Genomic DNA, 18,258 nt, shown 5'->3' with positions numbered 1-18,258 from the left:
CTAAACTTATCTAAACTTATCATGCCTAAACTTATCGTGCCTAAACTTAGCACTCCTAAACTTATCACGCCTAAACTGGCTTTTCACCAGCGTGGTGCAATGGTTATCACGCCTAAAGTCTCTAACTGGGTTAGCACCGCTTTGTGAATCGAGCCCATTGTATGATTGTGGGGAAAACTTGTGGAACCATCTTGTTGAAAATTTTGAGGAGTCCACTTAGAGGGGCAGGGTAGTGATCTGAGGTATACCCTTGGTATAGATGGGGGGCACGTATAAGACAGGGAATGAGTGATGAATGTGGTAGATGTGAGTGGGAGTTGAAGGTACAAGTGCAAAGGATGTTAGATGAGAGATGGATATGCTGTAGAATAGTGGAGACGGCTGTGATGTGATGAATGCAGTAGATGTGTGTGGGAATTGAGTGTAGGAATGAGAAGTATGTTAGATGGAGGAATGGAGATGGATATACTATATTATAGCGAGGCCAAGGCTATGGTATTTTAAGTGAAGGGATGGGGGAGGTGTTCTTTCCACTGCTTATAAAGGTATAAATAAAGATTAATTAATTTTAGAAAAAGATATGCTGCATTACAAACTATGATGAAAGCACCTCTCAGCTTAAGTGTGCGGCAAATAAGCTGTTAAGCGATTAGTTGAGATTATATGTGCGCTGAGTTTGAAGAGAAAAAAAACTAATTTTAGGGAGACTTCAGAGGCTCTTTAACAGGTTTCACTCAAAACAGGCATAACCATGGTCGACCAAAGAAGTTGAGAGCACATGCTCAGCTAAGCTTCATACCCAGAGGTTGTCTTTTGCAAATAGTGTAGGTGTGTGAGTGCTGGTAGCATTGCTGCAGAGGTGGAAGGGATTGGAGGGGGGGGTGTCAATGCTCAGAACATACGCTGCACGCTGCATTAAATTGGTCTGCATGTCTGTTGGCCCAGAAGGAAGCCTCTTCGAAAGATGATGCAAAAGACAAGCAGACTAAGGACTTGGATTACTGGAACCATGTCCTGTGGTCTAATAGGACCAAGATAAACTTATTAGAAGTACCAAGACAAGTGTGTCTTGCCTACAGTCAGAAATGGTGATGTCTTGGTTGGGGGCTGCATGAGTGCTGCTGGCACTGGGGAGCTACAGTTCATTGAAAGAACAATTATGACTCTTTGTATCACAGTGTCATATCTTTAGTGTTGTCCCAAGAAAATATATATTGACATAGTTTCACAAATCTGAGAGGTATACTCACTTTTGTGACATTCTGTATATACAGGTGAAGTAAAAAAAAACAAAAAACGTAGAATATTGTGCAAAAGCTCATTTATTTCAGTAATTCAACTATAAATGTGAAACGAATATATGAAATAGACTCATTACATGCAAAACAAGATATTTCAATCCTTTATTTGTTATCATTTTGATGATTATGGCTTACAGCTTATGAGAACCCCAAAATTAAAATCTCAGCCCATAAGAAAATGGTGAAAATGTTCAATATTTTTGGCTCAAAGTGTCATACTCTAAGCAGCTAAATAATCAAAAACTCCTGCAAAGGGTTTCTGAGCCTTTACATGGTCTCTCAGTCAGGTAGGAATCACAATCATAGGAAAGACTGCTGACCTGCCAGTTGTACAGAAAATCATCATTGACATCCTCCATAAGGAGGGCCTCAAAAGGTAATTGTAAAAGAAGTTGGATGTCCCGAAAGTGCTGTATCAAACCACATTAATAGAAGGTTATGTAGAAGGGAAAATTGTGGAAGAAAAGGGTGTACGAGCAGCAGAGGTGACCGTAGCCTGGAGAGGATTGTCAGAAAAAAGGCCATTCAAAAGTGTTGTGGAATTTTTACAAGGAGTGGACTGAGGCTGGCGTCAGTGCATCAAGAACCACCACACACAGACGGATCCTGGACATGGGCTTCAAATGTCGCATTCCTCTTATAAAGCCTGAAAAACAAACAACGTCAAAAGCATCTTACCTGGGCTAAAGAAAAAAAAAACTGGTTTGTTGCTCAGTGGTCCAAAGTCCTCTTGTAAGGATCTGTTCATGCAGATTGTTATCAAGACCAGGCAGGAACAAGAGATCACTTGCAAGAAAATACTCAGGTCTGCAAAATTTGAAGGTGAAAACGTGTTTATAGCAACACACAGAGACACTGATCACACAATATATACGCACTGGCAAATATACAGGAGCAATTATCATGCTTATATTATTATTTAGTATTTATATAGCGTCAAAATCTTCTGCAGCGCTGTACAGAGTATATTGTCTTTTCACTTAACTGTCCCTCAGAGGAGCTCACAATCTAAGCCACACCATAGTCATATATATATATATATATATATATATATATATATATATATATATATATATATATATATATATATATATATATATATATATATATATATATATATATATATAGTATGTATGTGTATATATATATATATATACAGTATGTATGTGTATATATATATATGTGTATATATATATATATATATATATCAGCAAAATCAGCACACTGAAGACAGTCAGACAGACTATCGAGAGCAATACAGGCAGTGAGCAAGAGAGTGGTCAGACAAAGCGGAAATCAATACCAGGAGATCAATGCAAAGTACAGGCAAGGAACAAGGTACAAGGCTATGTGACCAGAACACAAGGCCTACTGTTCTTTTGCCAGAGGTGGTCTTAAAGTGTACTGGAGAAGGGATTAATGGGTGTATTTATACTTACCTGGGGCTTCCTCCAGCCCCATGAAGTGTGCAGGCTTCCTCCCTGTCCTCTCTGGCAGCTCCATTCACTTGATATCTCCCCCCTCCTCCCCCAGTAATCTGGCCAGTCGTGCATCTCTGTGCTACAGAAGTGTGTCAGGGAGTGCATGTATAAAAGAGCGTGTTTGGCCAGATTACCAGGGGGCATATCATGTGAACAGAGCAGCCGGAAAGGACGGTGAGGGAGCCCAAACACCTCATGGGGCTGGAGGTAACCCCAGGTAAGTATAAATACACCCAATTAACCCGTCTCAGGTTTCCTTTAAATACTGCAAATTGGTCAGGGGACTGTTCAGGATGTTCACAGAGTTCCTAACATGAGGAGAGACCTCATGAGGGGAGAATTCCCCAGCAGGAATTCAATGGCATGACTCCTCTTTTCTGATGAGAGCAAATTTTGCAACTTCTTTGGAAATCAAAGACCCAGAGTGTGGAGGAAGAATGTAGCAGCACACAATCCAAGATACTTATAGTCCAGTGAGAAATTTACACAGTCTGTGTTGATTTGGGGAGCCATGTCATCTGCTGGTGTTGGTCCACTGTGCTTCATTAAGTCCAGAGTCAACCCGAACATCTACCAGGAGATTTTGGAGCACTTCATGCTTCTTTCCACAGACCAGCTTTATGGAGTTGATGACTTCATTTTCTGGCAGGACTTGGCACCTGCCCACACTGCCAAAAATACCAAAACTGGTTCCATGACCATGGAAAACTGGCCTGACCTGAACCCCATAGAGAATCTATGGAGCATTGCCACGAGAAAGATGAGAGACATGATTCAGCATCCATCCATCCATGCCACACCGCATTGAGGCAGCAATTGATACACTACTGAGCGCGCCCAGACTGGTGCTGCTGCTCTCTAAGGCTGCTCCAGACATTACATCTCATTTCTGCTACTTTAAACCTCTTAATGAAAAGACTGGACCGAAATTTCAGTGGATTCTAATGTAGCACTTCTCCAGCAACACCTATAACCTTTCAGAACACCTGGATTACTTGGGATGGCAAAGATTTAAGCTGGATTGGATCTTCCTTGGTATCACACACGGCTGAACACTGCACACCTTCCTTGGAATTGACCTGAGACCTTAAAGACTTTCTGCCTCTTTGTGCCTGCCCTCTCCCATCCTGTGAGTAACTTTCATCGATTATCTACAGCATCTATGCTCAATAGACTATATTTTTCTACATATATTATACATTATATCTTCAAATTCCTAAACAAAGAACTGTGTTTTCAAATTCATGCTGTCCATCCATACATCTCTGTGTAAGGACAATTCAGTCTATAAAGGCCCTTTGATCTCTGCAGGATACCAGCCACAGCTGACAAACTTCACACCTTGACTCTAAATAGGACCTATCTCAGCAGGAGCCCTGAGCTGTCTCTTGTCCATCCTAATGTGTAAACATCAATATTCAGCAGAGAGACTTCTAGCTGTATACCAACCAAGAAATATCTATCCAATTGACAAATCCACAATAATTCTACTGAAGTCTGTTGGAATCTTCAGAAAGACAAAGAGAGGCTCGAGAGGACGTGGGAAAAGATATTCTTCACCGCAGAACCAAAATAACTCTGTGACAAAATCTGCAGAGTACACCCAGCCAACAACCCTAATAGCTCCAGCACAATCCAGCAGAGATGACAGCCACACATCTGGAGACTGTTCTGTCTTGGAGTCATCAATCTCAGACCCTAGCTCCCAGGGTAGCCCCATCAAGGCTGTCCTCTGTAATGTCAGATCGATAAACAACAAAACAGCAATCATACATGATCTAATAGAGTCTTCTGATCTGGCCTGCCTGACTGAAACCTGGCTTTCTGAACCAGTTGGCCCCACCCTGGAGGCTGCCGTGCCAACAAACTATTCCGTGATATACTGCAACAGGAAAGAACGCAGGGGAGGAGGGGTTGCACTTTGCTTTAGATCAGCTTTAAAAATCAGACCACTTACTGTAGGTCCTACCAACTCGTTTGAATGCTTGGGGGTGCAACTTTCAGCTGAGAAAAACATTAACATATTGCTGATCTACCGCCCACCAGAAAAACACTCCTTAGACTTCCTTAAGGAACTTGTAGACCTCCTATGCAACCTAACACTGGAACACCCCAGATGGATTGTTCTTGGAGATTTCAATACATGGGTGGATGACTCCTCTTCAAAACTTGGAATAGAGCTACCTCGTGCCTTACATGAACTGGGCTTCCTCCAATCAATCAGCTCTGCTACTCACAGGAAAGGCCACACTCTGGACCTTATATTCCATACTGGGCTGTCAATAGCCAATGTGGAAATTAATCCTGTTGCCTGGTCAGACCATCACACTATCCACTTCTCCCTCTCAATACCAGCTGTCAAACACCAGGTCAAGAATCAAATAAAATATCGCCGCTTAAAAGGACTAACACCTCAACATATCCGAGATAACCTTAGCTTTGATGAATTGACTGACTCCAGCTTGGACCCTGATACTCTGGTGTTTAAATACAACAAATGTGTGTCCTCCACCTTTGAGACCATTGCTCCTCTGCGCACCAAATATCTTACTCCACACCATCATGCACAGTGGTTTGATAACGCTATAAAAGAGCTGAAAAGACAAGGCCGAAAACTTGAGAGACTGTGGCGCAAATCTCAGTCCCCAGAAGACAAACATGCCTTAATCCTCCACTTGAAGAGCTACCAAAAGGTAATCACGGGAAAAAAATCATCCTTTCTATCACAAGAGATTGCAAATGCAGTTAACAAACCAGCCCAACTGTTCCGCACAGTGGAAAAACTCTGCAACCCGGCATGTCAAAAACTTAACATCGAGTCTTCAAAGGACCTCTGTGACCAATTTGCCCATTTCTTCACAGACAAAGTCTCCGCTATAAGGTCCGCCATCCAACTTACAGCATCTGAGCCTAATATAGCGCCGAAGACCATTAGCAGAGACAATGTAACACCTTGGTCAAACTTCAAAGAAATTGATGAAGAAGTCACATCAAGCATCCTCCTTCACGTCCGCCTAACTACCTGTGACCTAGATCCTGGCCCAACACAGTTCATGTTGAACTGCCCCGACCTGTTCGTACCGGTATTCCTAAAAATTGTTAACTGTTCCTTAAAATCAGGGATATTTCCTGCTTTACTGAAGGAAGCAATCATCAAGCCTCTCCTCAAAAAACCCTCCCTGGACCCAGATGCAATGACCAGCTACAGACCTGTCTCTAACCTTCCCTTTCTGGGCAAGCTAATTGAAAAAGCTGTTTACCTCCAGCTAGAAGCCAAAATCCTACAAAACAACAGTTATGACCCATTCCAGTCTGGCTTCAGGAAACACCACAGCACTGAAACGGCCCTCATCCAAATATGCAACCACCTGCTCATGGCAAGAGACAGAGGAGAGTGCTCCATCCTCATACTGCTAGACCTTTCTGCAGCCTTTGATACAGTTGACCATGACATCTTGATAAACAGGCTACAGGAATACTGCGGCATTGATGGCATAGTTCTTCAGTGGTTCCAATCCTTCTTGAGTGGCAGAACCCACAAAGTGTCTATGGGGCCCTTCCTGTCCACCCCTGTATCACTTAGGTATGGGGTGCCCCAGGGCTCAATCCTCTCTCCCCTGCTTTTCACGATTTACATGTTACCGCTGGGAAAACTAATCAAAAAAACATGGCCTGACATACCACTGCTATGCAGACGACACTCAACTATATCTTTCCTTCAAGCCTGGTGTGACAGACCCAACTCTAACTATAAACGCCTGCTTACGTGAACTACAGCAATGGATGAATGACAACTGGCTGAAACTAAATGCAGACAAAACTGAAGTCCTTCTGATAGGAGGGCAGAGCATGATAACAAAACAACTTAACTTGCAGTCTTCACCACTGGGAATAGGAGGCACGGATCTGCGCAGCTCTGATCATGTGCGTAGCCTGGGAGTTCTAATTGATTGGGATTTAAACTTTAGAACTCAAATCTCTGCTGTGGTGAAATCATCCTATTTTCACCTGAAGAACATTGCAAAAATCAAGCACCTCATACCCCCAGAAGATCTGCCAACCTTAGTCCACGCCTTCATCACATCTCGACTGGACTACTGCAATGCTCTCTACACTGGCCTTCCAAAAAAGGTCTTGTACCGACTACAGCTGATACAGAATACTGCTGCCAGACTGCTAACCAACCAACCCCGTCACTGCCACATAACGCCAGTCCTGCATTCCCTTCACTGGCTACCTATAGAATGGAGGGTCCTATTCAAGATCGGCCTACTGACATTTAAATCCCTGAATAATTTAGGCCCTGGATACATGAAAGATATGTTGCAGCTGCGTAGCAATCCCCGCATTCTCAGATCAACAGGTTCTAATAATCTAGTCATACCCAGAGTCCACTTGGAAACTTTTGGTCCCAGAGCCTTCTGTCATGCTGCCCCTACGTTTTGGAACTCCTTACCTCAACAGATCAGGACAGCTCCATCCCTGGATGTGTTTAAATCCAGACTGAAAACCCACCTGTTCAGTTTGGCATTTGCAGAAATATAACTTTTGTTGTGTGAATACTTCATCCTACTAATTACTGAATCTGAGAGAGCCTAAGCGCTTTGAGTCCTATGGGAGAAAAGCGCTATAGAAATGTTATTGTATTGTATTGTAAAAAGGGGCTCAAATGAAGTACTGAGTGCGTATGCATGAATTGACTTTTCAAAGGTCCAACATTTTTCAATTTTACAAACTTTGTTTAAGGCCCCGTTCACACTTGCGGTTTTGTGAAAACCGCACCGGATGTCCGGACCGCACCGGAGCCGGACCGGACCTGATCCGTACGGTTCCTATCCGGATCCGGTCCGGATCCGGTCCGTTTGCATCCGGTTTCCGTGCGGTGTGAACACGGTTGCGGTCCGGATCCGGTTTCTTAAGGAGATAACATCCTGTAAATACCTGGTGTCTGGGAGGTCAGCAGAAGGGTCTGGGGTCATTGTTGGAGACAGGTGGATGTGTGGAGACCATCCGTGGATACAGAGACTGCAGTTGGGACCATGGATCCAGGCATTTTTTACTCGTAAACCTGGGAATTCTCTCCTTCCTGTTGTTCGCCTCCTCGTTATCAGACATCAGACATGTTGCTGCCAAAACGAGCTCCAGCATGAAATCGCTGCTGCCCCACTCTTTGAACGCTGGGCCCATGTGGTCCCCATCCAAAATGCATAGGAAGTGGGGTAGAACGTCCGGTTTTTGTAGCCAGTGTGTTGTGCGCTCTCCGGCTCTCATTGCTTTGTATTGGCCGGATGGTGCAGTCTGGCTCCGCTCCGGATACGGCTGCCGGAGGAGCCGGACCAAAAAATAGCGCATGTTGGAACGGACGCCGGAGTCCGGATCCGGTCCGGATCCGGTCCGGCTCCGGTCCGGCAGAACGGACGCATGTGAACGGACGCATAGGCTTTCATTGCTATTGCCGTGCGTCCGTTCCGTCCGTTCTGCAAGCGGTCCGGCTCCGGCACGGCGATTCCGGACGGCGACCGCTAATGTGAACCGGGCCTTATTGATTTAATGTAATTTTCTAATGGTCTAAGATTTTGATTTTCAGGTTCTCATAAGCCATAATCATCAAAATTATAACAAATAAAGGCTTGAAATATCTTGCTTTGTATGTAATGAGTCTATTTCGTACATTAGTTTCACCTTTGACGTTGAATGACTGAAATACATGGATTTTTATTATTATTATTACGTTAATTGGTCCTCCCACATAACTGGCCTTACTATGACTGTGGTAAGGATAGGATTTCAAGCTTCTCTAAAGACAGGTAGCTGGGGACATGACTATGTACTCTTTAAAGTGCTGCAGAAGATGTCAGTGCTGTATAAATAATAATAATATGGTAGGACACTAGACTATGACTATGGTAGGATTAGATTGTGAGCTCCTCTGAGGACAGTCAGTGACATGGCTATGTACTCTGTAATGTGCTGCAGAAGATGTCAGTGCTATATAAATACATACTAATAATAATATGGTAGGACATTAGACTGACTATGGTAGGATTAGATTGTGAGTTCCTCTGAGGACAGTCAGTGACATGACTGTGTACTCTGTAATGTGCTGCAGGAGATGTCAGTGCTGTATAAATATATAACAATAATATGGTAGGACATTAGACTATGACTGTAGTAAGATTAGAGTGTGAGCTCCTCTGAGGACAGTCAGTGACATGACTATGTACTCTGTAATGTGCTGCAGAAGATGTCACTGCTATATAAATACATTGGCAGAAGTTTGCAGATAGTGAGGGTGAACAGAGCATGAGAGAGAGAATGGATAGAGAAAGCAACATAGAGGGGGTTGGCACGGAAAGCAAGACAGGACAAGTGTTAACATGGATCCATCTGTCAGTGCACTCAGTCATCTAATTTCTCAAATCTCCTATGTCCAGGTCCCTTGGCTCTGCTCAGCCCCTCCCCTCAGTGTCATAGTGGAGAGTTGAGGATGGGAGGGGCCCTCGTCTCAATGCCGTGCATGCTGCAGGAGAGACTGGAGGAGGACAGCAGGGCCGGTGCAGACAGCTGATTCCCGGACAACAGCTGATCTGCTGCTGGTGTGTGACACCCGACCCAGCTCTCCTGACGCTCTTTTCCTGCCCAAGGCACCGGCCTATGTGGCCTATGCTATGTGGGAATCCAGACCAGCTATGGGCCCATATGAAAAAAATTAGAAATCTCAGGAGAAAAAGTGAATTGCATATAGGCCATGGTCTCATAATATAAATTAACACTTCTAGGGGGAATTGAAATAGAAAACTTTGCTTGAAAGCTGATATCTTCCCTAGTATCTACATGGCGCTGTGTCCTATAGATCGTTCCCGTTCTCCTCATGGTGTCCTCGTTCCCTCACAGACTCCCCCGTTTGATTATCCTGCTGCAGAAGTCTTCGGAATCACTCAGGCTCCTCAAGACCATTAGCTCTGTACTGCGCACGCACAGGTTCGCAGTACAGAGCAGCCCGTGTTCGGAAGCCCGAGTGCTTCCAAAGACTGCCGAAGGCCACCCAACACGGAAGAAAGCTGTCCACGACCGAACAGTCATAGACTGCTAACGGGGGAGCCTGGGGGGGCACGAGGATGCCAGTAGGAGAACGGCAAGGCTCTATAGGATCTAGAGCCTTCCCTCTCCTTAGGTAACTATAGTATCTGTTTTTTTTTTTTTTTTTAAATCCGCTTCAGACTCCCTTTATCATAGCTCCCAGCTGTTCCTCTTTTGGAGGGACAGTCCCTCTTTGGGAATCCAGTCCCTCTGTCCCTCTTTCCTCCTCATTTGTCCCTTTTTCAGGACTGATGTACAGATGATCTGTGTAAATATATGTATTTTTCTCCTGAAAAAATGTGGTTAAATGGAAGATCCGCGCTGCCCAAAAAACCAAACTGCACTTACCTGGGGCTTCTTCCAGCTCCTGGCAGTCGATCGGTGCCCTCGCCGCAGCTCCTCTCCCTCCCGGCGTCCAGCGGTGAGGAAGCCGACCTCGCCAGGTCGGCTTCCGGGTCGGCTTCCTTTGTGCTCCGTGGCGCGGGTAACGTGGGGTACGTGACGTCATCGGGTCTCTACTGCACGGGCGCAGAACTACTGCGTCTGCGCAGTAAAGACCAGATGACGTCACTTACACCACGTGGCCCCCCGCCGTGGAGCGCACAGGAAGCCGACCTGGCGAGGTCGGCTTCTTCACCGCTGGACACCGGGAGACGCAGGAGCTGCGGCGAGGACACCGATCAACTGCCAGGAGCTGGAAGAAGCCCCAGGTAAGTGCAGTTTGGTTTTTTTGGGCAGCGCGGATCTTCCCTTTAAAAGTGGTTACATTTTATTCTTATCTTTTGAATTGATATATTTTTTATTTTCAAATGTTAGTATGAAAATTAACCCGGATAGAAAGGACCAGAGTGGTTTGAATTATAAAACAATATATTTTTCCTATGAAATCTTTATGGAATGTGTGACAAGGGGTGTGTCAGGGGTAGTGTTGGGCGAACATCTAGATGTTCGGGTTCGGGCCGAACAGGCCGAACATGGCCGCGATGTTCGGGTGTTCGACCCGAACTCAGAACATAATGGAAGTCAATGGGGACCCGAACTTTTGTGCTTTGTAAAGCCTCCTTACATGCTACATACCCCAAATTTACAGGGTATGTGCACCTTGGGAGTGGGTACAAGAGGAAAAAAAATGTAGCAAAAAGAGCTTATAGTTTTTGAGAAAATCGATTTTAAAGTTTCAAAGGGAAAACTGTCTTTTAAATGTGGAAAATGTCATGTTTCTTTACACAGGTAACATGCTTTTTGTCGGCATGCAGTCATAAATGTAATACATATAAGAGGTTCCAGGAAAAGGGACCGGTAACGCTAACCCAGCAGCAGCACACGTGATGGAACAGGAGGAGGGTGGCGCAGGCGGAGAAGGCCACGCTTTGAGACACAACAACCCAGGCCTTGCATGAGGACAAGAAGCGTGCGGATAGCAATTTGCATTTTGTCGCCATGCAGTCATAAATGTAATACAGATGAGAGGTTCAATAAACAGGGACCGGAAACGCTAACCCATCACAGATGTTCATTGTTCATGTTACTTGGTTGGGGTCCGGGAGTGTTGCGTAGTCGTTTCCAATCCAGGATTGATTCATTTTAATTTGAGTCAGACGGTCTGCATTTTCTGTGGAGAGGCGGATACGCCGCCGATCTGTGACGATGCCTCCGGCAGCACTGAAACAGCGTTCCGACATAACGCTGGCTGTCGGGCAAGCCAGCACCTCTATTGCGTACATTGCCAGTTTGTGCCAGGTGTCTAGCTTCGATACCCAATAGTTGAAGGGTGCAGATGGATTGTTCAACACAGCTACGCCATCTGACATGTAGTCCTTGACCATCTTCTCCAGGCGATCGGTGTTGGAGGTGGATCTGCACGCTTGCTGTTCTGTGTGCTGCTGCATGGGTGTCAGAAAATTTTCCCACTCCAAGGACACTGCCGATACCATTCCCTTTTGGGCACTAGCTGCGGCTTGTGTTGTTTGCTGCCCTCCTGGTCGTCCTGGGTTTGCGGAAGTCAGTCTGTCGGCGTACAACTGGCTAGAGGAGGGGGAGGATGTCAATCTCCTCTCTAAAGTCTCCACAAGGGCCTGCTGGTATTCTTCCATTTTGACCTGTCTGGCTCTTTCTTCAAGCAGTTTTGGAACATTGTGTTTGTACCGTGGATCCAGAAGGGTATAAACCCAGTAATTGGTGTTGTCCAGAATGCGCACAATGCGTGGGTCGCGTTCAATGCAGTCCTAGGCCGAAGAGGTCATAGCCTAGGGTCACAAAACCTGTTTATTTGGGCAATTTCAATGGTGGCGAGTCTGACGTACATAAATCGCAGCAATGGCCGTTAGCAACGTCTGAATCTCACGAAATGTCTCATGCAGGTAGAAGACAAATTGTTAGACTTGGGCTCCAAAGATGGGTTCCCTACATCTCTGCAAAACAGAGTTACAGGGCTCCAAATTTGGTAAAATCCCCCATAGGCTTTCATTGGGCCTCCTATTTACAGTTCCAAAATCTCACATCTTTTCAAAGGGCAATTACTCAGCAGTACCAAATTTTCTAGCATTGTAGGGACCCTTAGGGGGATCATGACTGGTGAGTTTTGCCACTGCTGACTGAGCCATTGCCCTTTGAAATGGTGTGAGATTTTGGAACGGTAAATAGGAGGCCCAATGAAATCCTATGGGGGATTTTACCAATTTTGGACCCCTGTAACTCTGGTTTGCAGAGATGTAGGGACCCCATCTTTGGAATCCAAGTCTAACAATATGTCTTCTACCTGCATGAGACATTTCGTGAGATTCAGACGTTGCTAACGGCCATGGCTGCGATTTATGTACGCCACCATCACTACCATTGAAATAGCCCAAATAAACAGGTTTTTGTGACCCTAGGCTATGACCTCTTCGGCCTAGGGGCCCGAAACTCACCAGTCATGTTCCCCCTAAGGGTCCCTACAATGCTAGAAAATTTGGTACTGCTGAGCCATTGCCCTTTGAAAAGATGTGAGATTTTGGAAAGTGAAATAGGGAGGCAATGCAATCCTATGGGGGATTTTACCAATTTTGGACCCCTGTAACTCTGGTTTGCAGAGATGTAGGGACCCCATCTTTGGAATCCAAGTCTAACAATATGTCTTCTACCTGCATGAGACATTTCGTGAGATTCAGACGTTGCTAACGGCCATGGCTGCGATTTATGTACACCACCATCACTACCATTGAAATAGCCCAAATAAACAGGTTTTTGTGACCCTAGGCTATGACCTCTTTGGCCTAGGGGCCCGAAACTCACCAGTCATGTTCCCCCTAAGGGTCCCTACAATGCTAGAAAATTTGGTACTGCTGAGCCATTGCCCTTTGAAAAGATGTGAGATTTTGGAAAGTGAAATAGGGAGGCAATGAAATCCTATGGGGGATTTTACCAATTTTGGACCCCTGTAACTCTGGTTTGCAGAGATGTAGGGACCCCATCTTTGGAATCCAAGTCTAACAATATGTCTTCTACCTGCATGAGACATTTCGTGAGATTCAGACTTTGCTAACGGCCATTGCTGAGATTTATGTACGCCACCATCACTACCATTGAAATAGCCCAAATAAACAGGTTTTTGTGACCCTAGGCTATGACCTCTTTGGCCTAGGTGCCCGAAACTCACCAGTAATGTTCCCCCTAAGGGTCCCTACAATGCTAGAAAATTTGCCACTGCTGAGTAATTGCCCTTTGAAAAGATGTGAGATTTTGGAACTGTAAATAGGAGGCCCAATGAAAGCCTATGGGGGATTTTACCAAATTTGGAGCCCTGTAACTCTGATTTGCAGAGATGTAGGGACCCCATCTTTGGAGCCCAAGTCTAACAATATGTCTTCTACCTGCATGAGACATTTCGTGAGATTCAGACGTTGCTAACGGCCATTGCTGCGATTTATGTACGTCAGACTCGCCACCATTGAAATTGCCCAAATAAACAGGTTTTGTGACCCTAGGCTATGACCTCTTCGGCCTAGGACTGCATTGAACGCGACCCACGCATTGTGCGCATTCTGGACAACACCAATTACTGGGTTTATACCCTTCTGGATCCACGGTACAAACACAATGTTCCAAAACTGCTTGAAGAAAGAGCCAGACAGGTCAAAATGGAAGAATACCAGCAGGCCCTTGTGGAGACTTTAGAGAGGAGATTGACATCCTCCCCCTCCTCTAGCCAGTTGTACGCCGACAGACTGACTTCCGCAAACCCAGGACGACCAGGAGGGCAGCAAACAACACAAGCCGCAGCTAGTGCCCAAAAGGGAATGGTATCGGCAGTGTCCTTGGAGTGGGAACATTTTCTGACACCCATGCAGCAGCACACAGAACAGCAAGCGTGCAGATCCACCTCCAACACCGATCGCCTGGAGAAGATGGTCAAGGACTACATGTCAGATGGCGTAGCTGTGTTGAACAATCCATCTGCACCCTTCAACTATTGGGTATCGAAGCTAGACACCTGGCACAAACTGGCAATGTACGCAATAGAGGTGCTGGCTTGCCCGGCAGCCAGCGTTATGTCGGAACGCTGTTTCAGTGCTGCCGGAGGCATCGTCACAGATCGGCGGCGTATCCGCCTCTCCACAGAAAATGCAGACCGTCTGACTCAAATTAAAATGAATCAATCCTGGATTGGAAACGACTACGCAACACTCCCGGACCCCAACCAAGTAACATGAACAATGAACATCTGTGATGGGTTAGCGTTTCCGGTCCCTGTTTATTGAACCTCTCATCTGTATTACATTTATGACTGCATGGCGACAAAATGCAAATTGCTATCCGCACGCTTCTTGTCCTCATGCAAGGCCTGGGTTGTTGTGTCTCAAAGCGTGGCCTTCTCCTCCTGCGCCACCCTCCTCCTGTTCCATCACGTGTGCTGCTGCTGGGTTAGCGTTACCGGTCCCTTTTCCTGGAACCTCTTATATGTATTACATTTATGACTGCATGCCAACAAAAAGCATGTTACCTGTGCAAAGAAAACAGACATTTCCCGCATTTAAAAGACAGTTTTCCCTTTGAAATTTTAAAATCGATTTTCTCAAAAACTATAAGCTCTTTTTGCTAATTTTTTTTTTCCTCTTGTACCCACTCCCAAGGTGCACATACCCTGTAAATTTGGGGTATGTAGCATATAAGGAGGCTTTACAAAGCACGAAAGTTCGGGTCCCCATTGACTTCCATTATGTTCGGAGTTCGGCCATGTTCGGCCCGAACCCGAACATCTAGATGTTCGCCCAACACTACACGTGACCCGTTCGGCCAATCACAGCGCTAGCCGAACGTTCGGGTAACGTTCGGCCATGCGCTCTTAGTTCGGCCATATGGCCGAACCCGAACATCACCCGAACAGGGTGATGTTCTGCAGAACCCGAACAGTGGCGAACACTGTTCGCCCAACACTAGTCAGGGGTATACTTAGGGGTGTCTCAGGGGTGTGGCTTAAAGAGAACCAGAGATGAAGCACCCTCATGTATTTTACCTTATAAATCAGTGGGAACATGACAGTAAACACCTAATCTGCTCTTTGTTTCATTGTTCTCTGTTTAATTTGCCTGTTAGCACCTCTGATAAGAATCCTGACTGAGCAGTCGGTCTGGCTTTGCTACAGAATAATTATAGCTGAGACTGTGTTCTTTTGTGTCTTTTCAAGTCCAAGCCTGCCCCCTGCTGGCTTTGCTCAGGAATCATTATAGATGAGTCATTATAGCAAAGCCAGAATCAATGCTCAGTCCGGGATTCTTATCTCAGCTAGATAACAGACACTTTTAGCAGTGAGGATGGAACAGAGAGCATGGTAAATGTTTTCTCTAATGTTCCCACTGATTTCTATGGTAAAATACATGAGGGTGCTTCGTCTCTGGTTCACTTTAAGTGTGGCCTCTTTCTCATCTCAAAATGTTGGGAGGTATGATTTTAATGATCTAAAAGGCACACTTTGACCGTTATTTCTGATGTCATTCTCCAGGTCTCCTCCCCCCACATACCTGACCGATGCTCTGACCTGCTGTATCTGCACAGATATCTACAAGGATCCGATAACTCTTCCATGTGGCCACAGCTACTGTAAGGGGTGCATCAACAGAACATGGGAGTACGAATATTCTGTCGAATACCAGGTAGCCTGTCCTGAGTGTAGAGTTGTACACAGGAAGCCACCAAGAGTGGAGAAGAGTTGGAGGCTGTGTGAACTGGTGGAAGCTCATCAGCTGCATATGGAGGATGCTTCAAAGCAAGAATGAATAATGTATGTGCAGCTCTTCTTATACTGATCCTCATCTTATATTTCAAAGTGTCTCTGCTCTGTTGGTGAGAAAAAATGCAGTCCCTTCAGTTCAGCTCCATGCATTGCAGGGATTAATAGCACACCGTATTTCAGTTTATATGGAAGCATACAAAACCTGTATGTGTAAAACAGTTATTCCACAGGGTTCTTAAAGAGGAGCTGTGAGGTATCGGGTCTCAGAGAAAAATAAACACATAGATCAGTAGCTAAATACTGGCTGTACTTACATTACATATGCATTTCACTGTCCACGTTTGGACTTCACAGAATTTGTATATAGTATATGCAGAGAATGATGCTCCTGACAGCTCATGGCAGGTTCCATGTTTGTCTGTCTCCTATGAAGCCAAATGTGTCGTCATGTCCTCCCTGCTTCCTGATGATTCCACTCACACAAAAGACAACACTACTGTGCAGTGAATATAAATTAGCCATGTGGCTAGGAACAATAGCGGACTTCTGCAGTGTACTCTGCCCGGAGATTTTTCAGTGCTGGCTGTTGTAACATGAGCCTGTAACTTCTCACTAGCAGCCGAGGGGAGGACCCAAGCAGCCCCAGAATGCTTTGCAGTATGGTATGCGGCCTCTCGTCCTTTTAAGAGCTTGGGTCTAACATCCTTGCTGTTCAGCACACCTCAAAAGTAAGAGAGATTTTTAACTGCAGTATTGCCTTTTTGGCTTCATTCTAAACTGTTTAACACAGGAGAATAGAGGTTTAAATTAGCTTTTGCAGCCTGACAGTTACTCTTTAATAAACACTGTGAAATGGGAGCATCCAGGTTTGCTGCCTGTCAATTCATTTGTCAATTAACAATAGATGTAGAAAATCAGTGACAAGGTTAGCTAATGAATCTCGTAGCAATGAAAATGAAAAATGTCTAGCCAGTCTATACTCCACACAGTCAATAGGCTTGCAGAGGAAAAACGCCTGATGTAAGCTTATAAAGTACACGCCCATCTGGCAGGCTGAGGAAGGGGGAGGAGCATAGCATTGTGCAATAGTTGAGCCCTGTTTGTCCTCCTCTGCCCCCTCCAGCCCTCAAGCATGTTCACTGTACCTCTAGTGCTGGTTTCAGCTGATGACGCGATCAGCAAAAGCCGGCACTAGGGGAGCAGTGCGGGAGAGCAGAGGTCTGTGGTCGCTGCTGGAGCCATGGATTAGGTGAGCTAAGCTGCCGCTTCTGATAGTACACGGAGGCAGAAGGGGGGCACTTGGGAAGGGGGAGCAAGTGGGGGGAAAGTTGAGGAAAAACGGGGTAGCGGAGGATAAACTGGGGGGGCAGAGGAGGACACACTGGGGACAGAAGGGGTTATAAAAATTGAATTGAATTGGATCACTTTTTGTGCAGAAATCCAGCAGAAACAAAACGCCAGGGAGGTTAATTATAATAGGTAAGAAGGGGAAAGAAGTAGTAATTATGATTGGTCAGTTATCAGACAATCCGCCCTGTTGTGTGATGTAGGGCCCGTCTCATAAGCAGACACAATAGAGCACTAGCAAAAAACACCAAAGATCCATGTTGATGGACAGTTATACAAACTCTAATATCAAACAGATGCCCACAACATCAAAAATAAACCAAATCTCCAGCTCCATCTTGCATATCAATAATCTTTATTAAGGAAGAAATGCTCATTAAAAACAATTAAAAAATATTTTGGTACACGGGCTGAGCCACAAAGTGTGGACCATATAGTCAATACATAGATACAATATCTCACACTGGGTAAGAAGGACAATCCCCTCTATATCAATAATCAGTCAATCTAAATTGCAGTGCCACACAGAAATATAAGGTATACAATGTTGTAAGGCCCTATGGCTAGATTGGTGACAATGAATCTGCGCAGCCGCAAATAGAAAATTAGACTAAGACAAAAACTTAAACTTACCCTGCATGTACTGGTATCCACACAAGGAGGCCCGGCCCGGTACCTATCTAAAGCGTGTCGGACATCCGTCCTTCATCGGAGATGATGTGCAGTGTATACATCTCTCCTTAAGTAGCCCTGAACTTCCGCGATCGGGAGGCGTGGCCACGCCCCTCCGCCGGACAGGGACACGCGTCGTTGACGCATGCACACTATCCGGCGCACC

At 45.4% G+C, this 18,258-nt stretch overlaps 1 protein-coding gene across 2 annotated transcripts in view; it reads left to right on the top strand.

Moving 5' to 3' along the window:
• LOC137524179 (uncharacterized) overlaps nucleotides 1–16,128 on the top strand; it is a 42,646-nt gene extending 26,518 nt beyond the window's left edge. For both annotated transcript variants that reach the window (XM_068243760.1, XM_068243761.1), the window contains exon 5: nucleotides 15,843–16,128. In XM_068243760.1, the coding sequence (XP_068099861.1) occupies nucleotides 15,843–16,116 (274 nt within the window). In that variant the 3' untranslated portion in view covers nucleotides 16,117–16,128. The remainder of the gene's footprint in view (nucleotides 1–15,842) is intronic.
• Nucleotides 16,129–18,258: the final 2,130 nt, after the last annotated feature.

This window comes from Hyperolius riggenbachi, chromosome 7, assembly GCF_040937935.1.
Source record: "Hyperolius riggenbachi isolate aHypRig1 chromosome 7, aHypRig1.pri, whole genome shotgun sequence".
Classification (NCBI taxonomy): domain Eukaryota; kingdom Metazoa; phylum Chordata; class Amphibia; order Anura; family Hyperoliidae; genus Hyperolius; species Hyperolius riggenbachi.
Note: the sequence above shows the minus strand (reverse complement) of the source record. Positions and strands in the feature narration are given on the sequence as shown.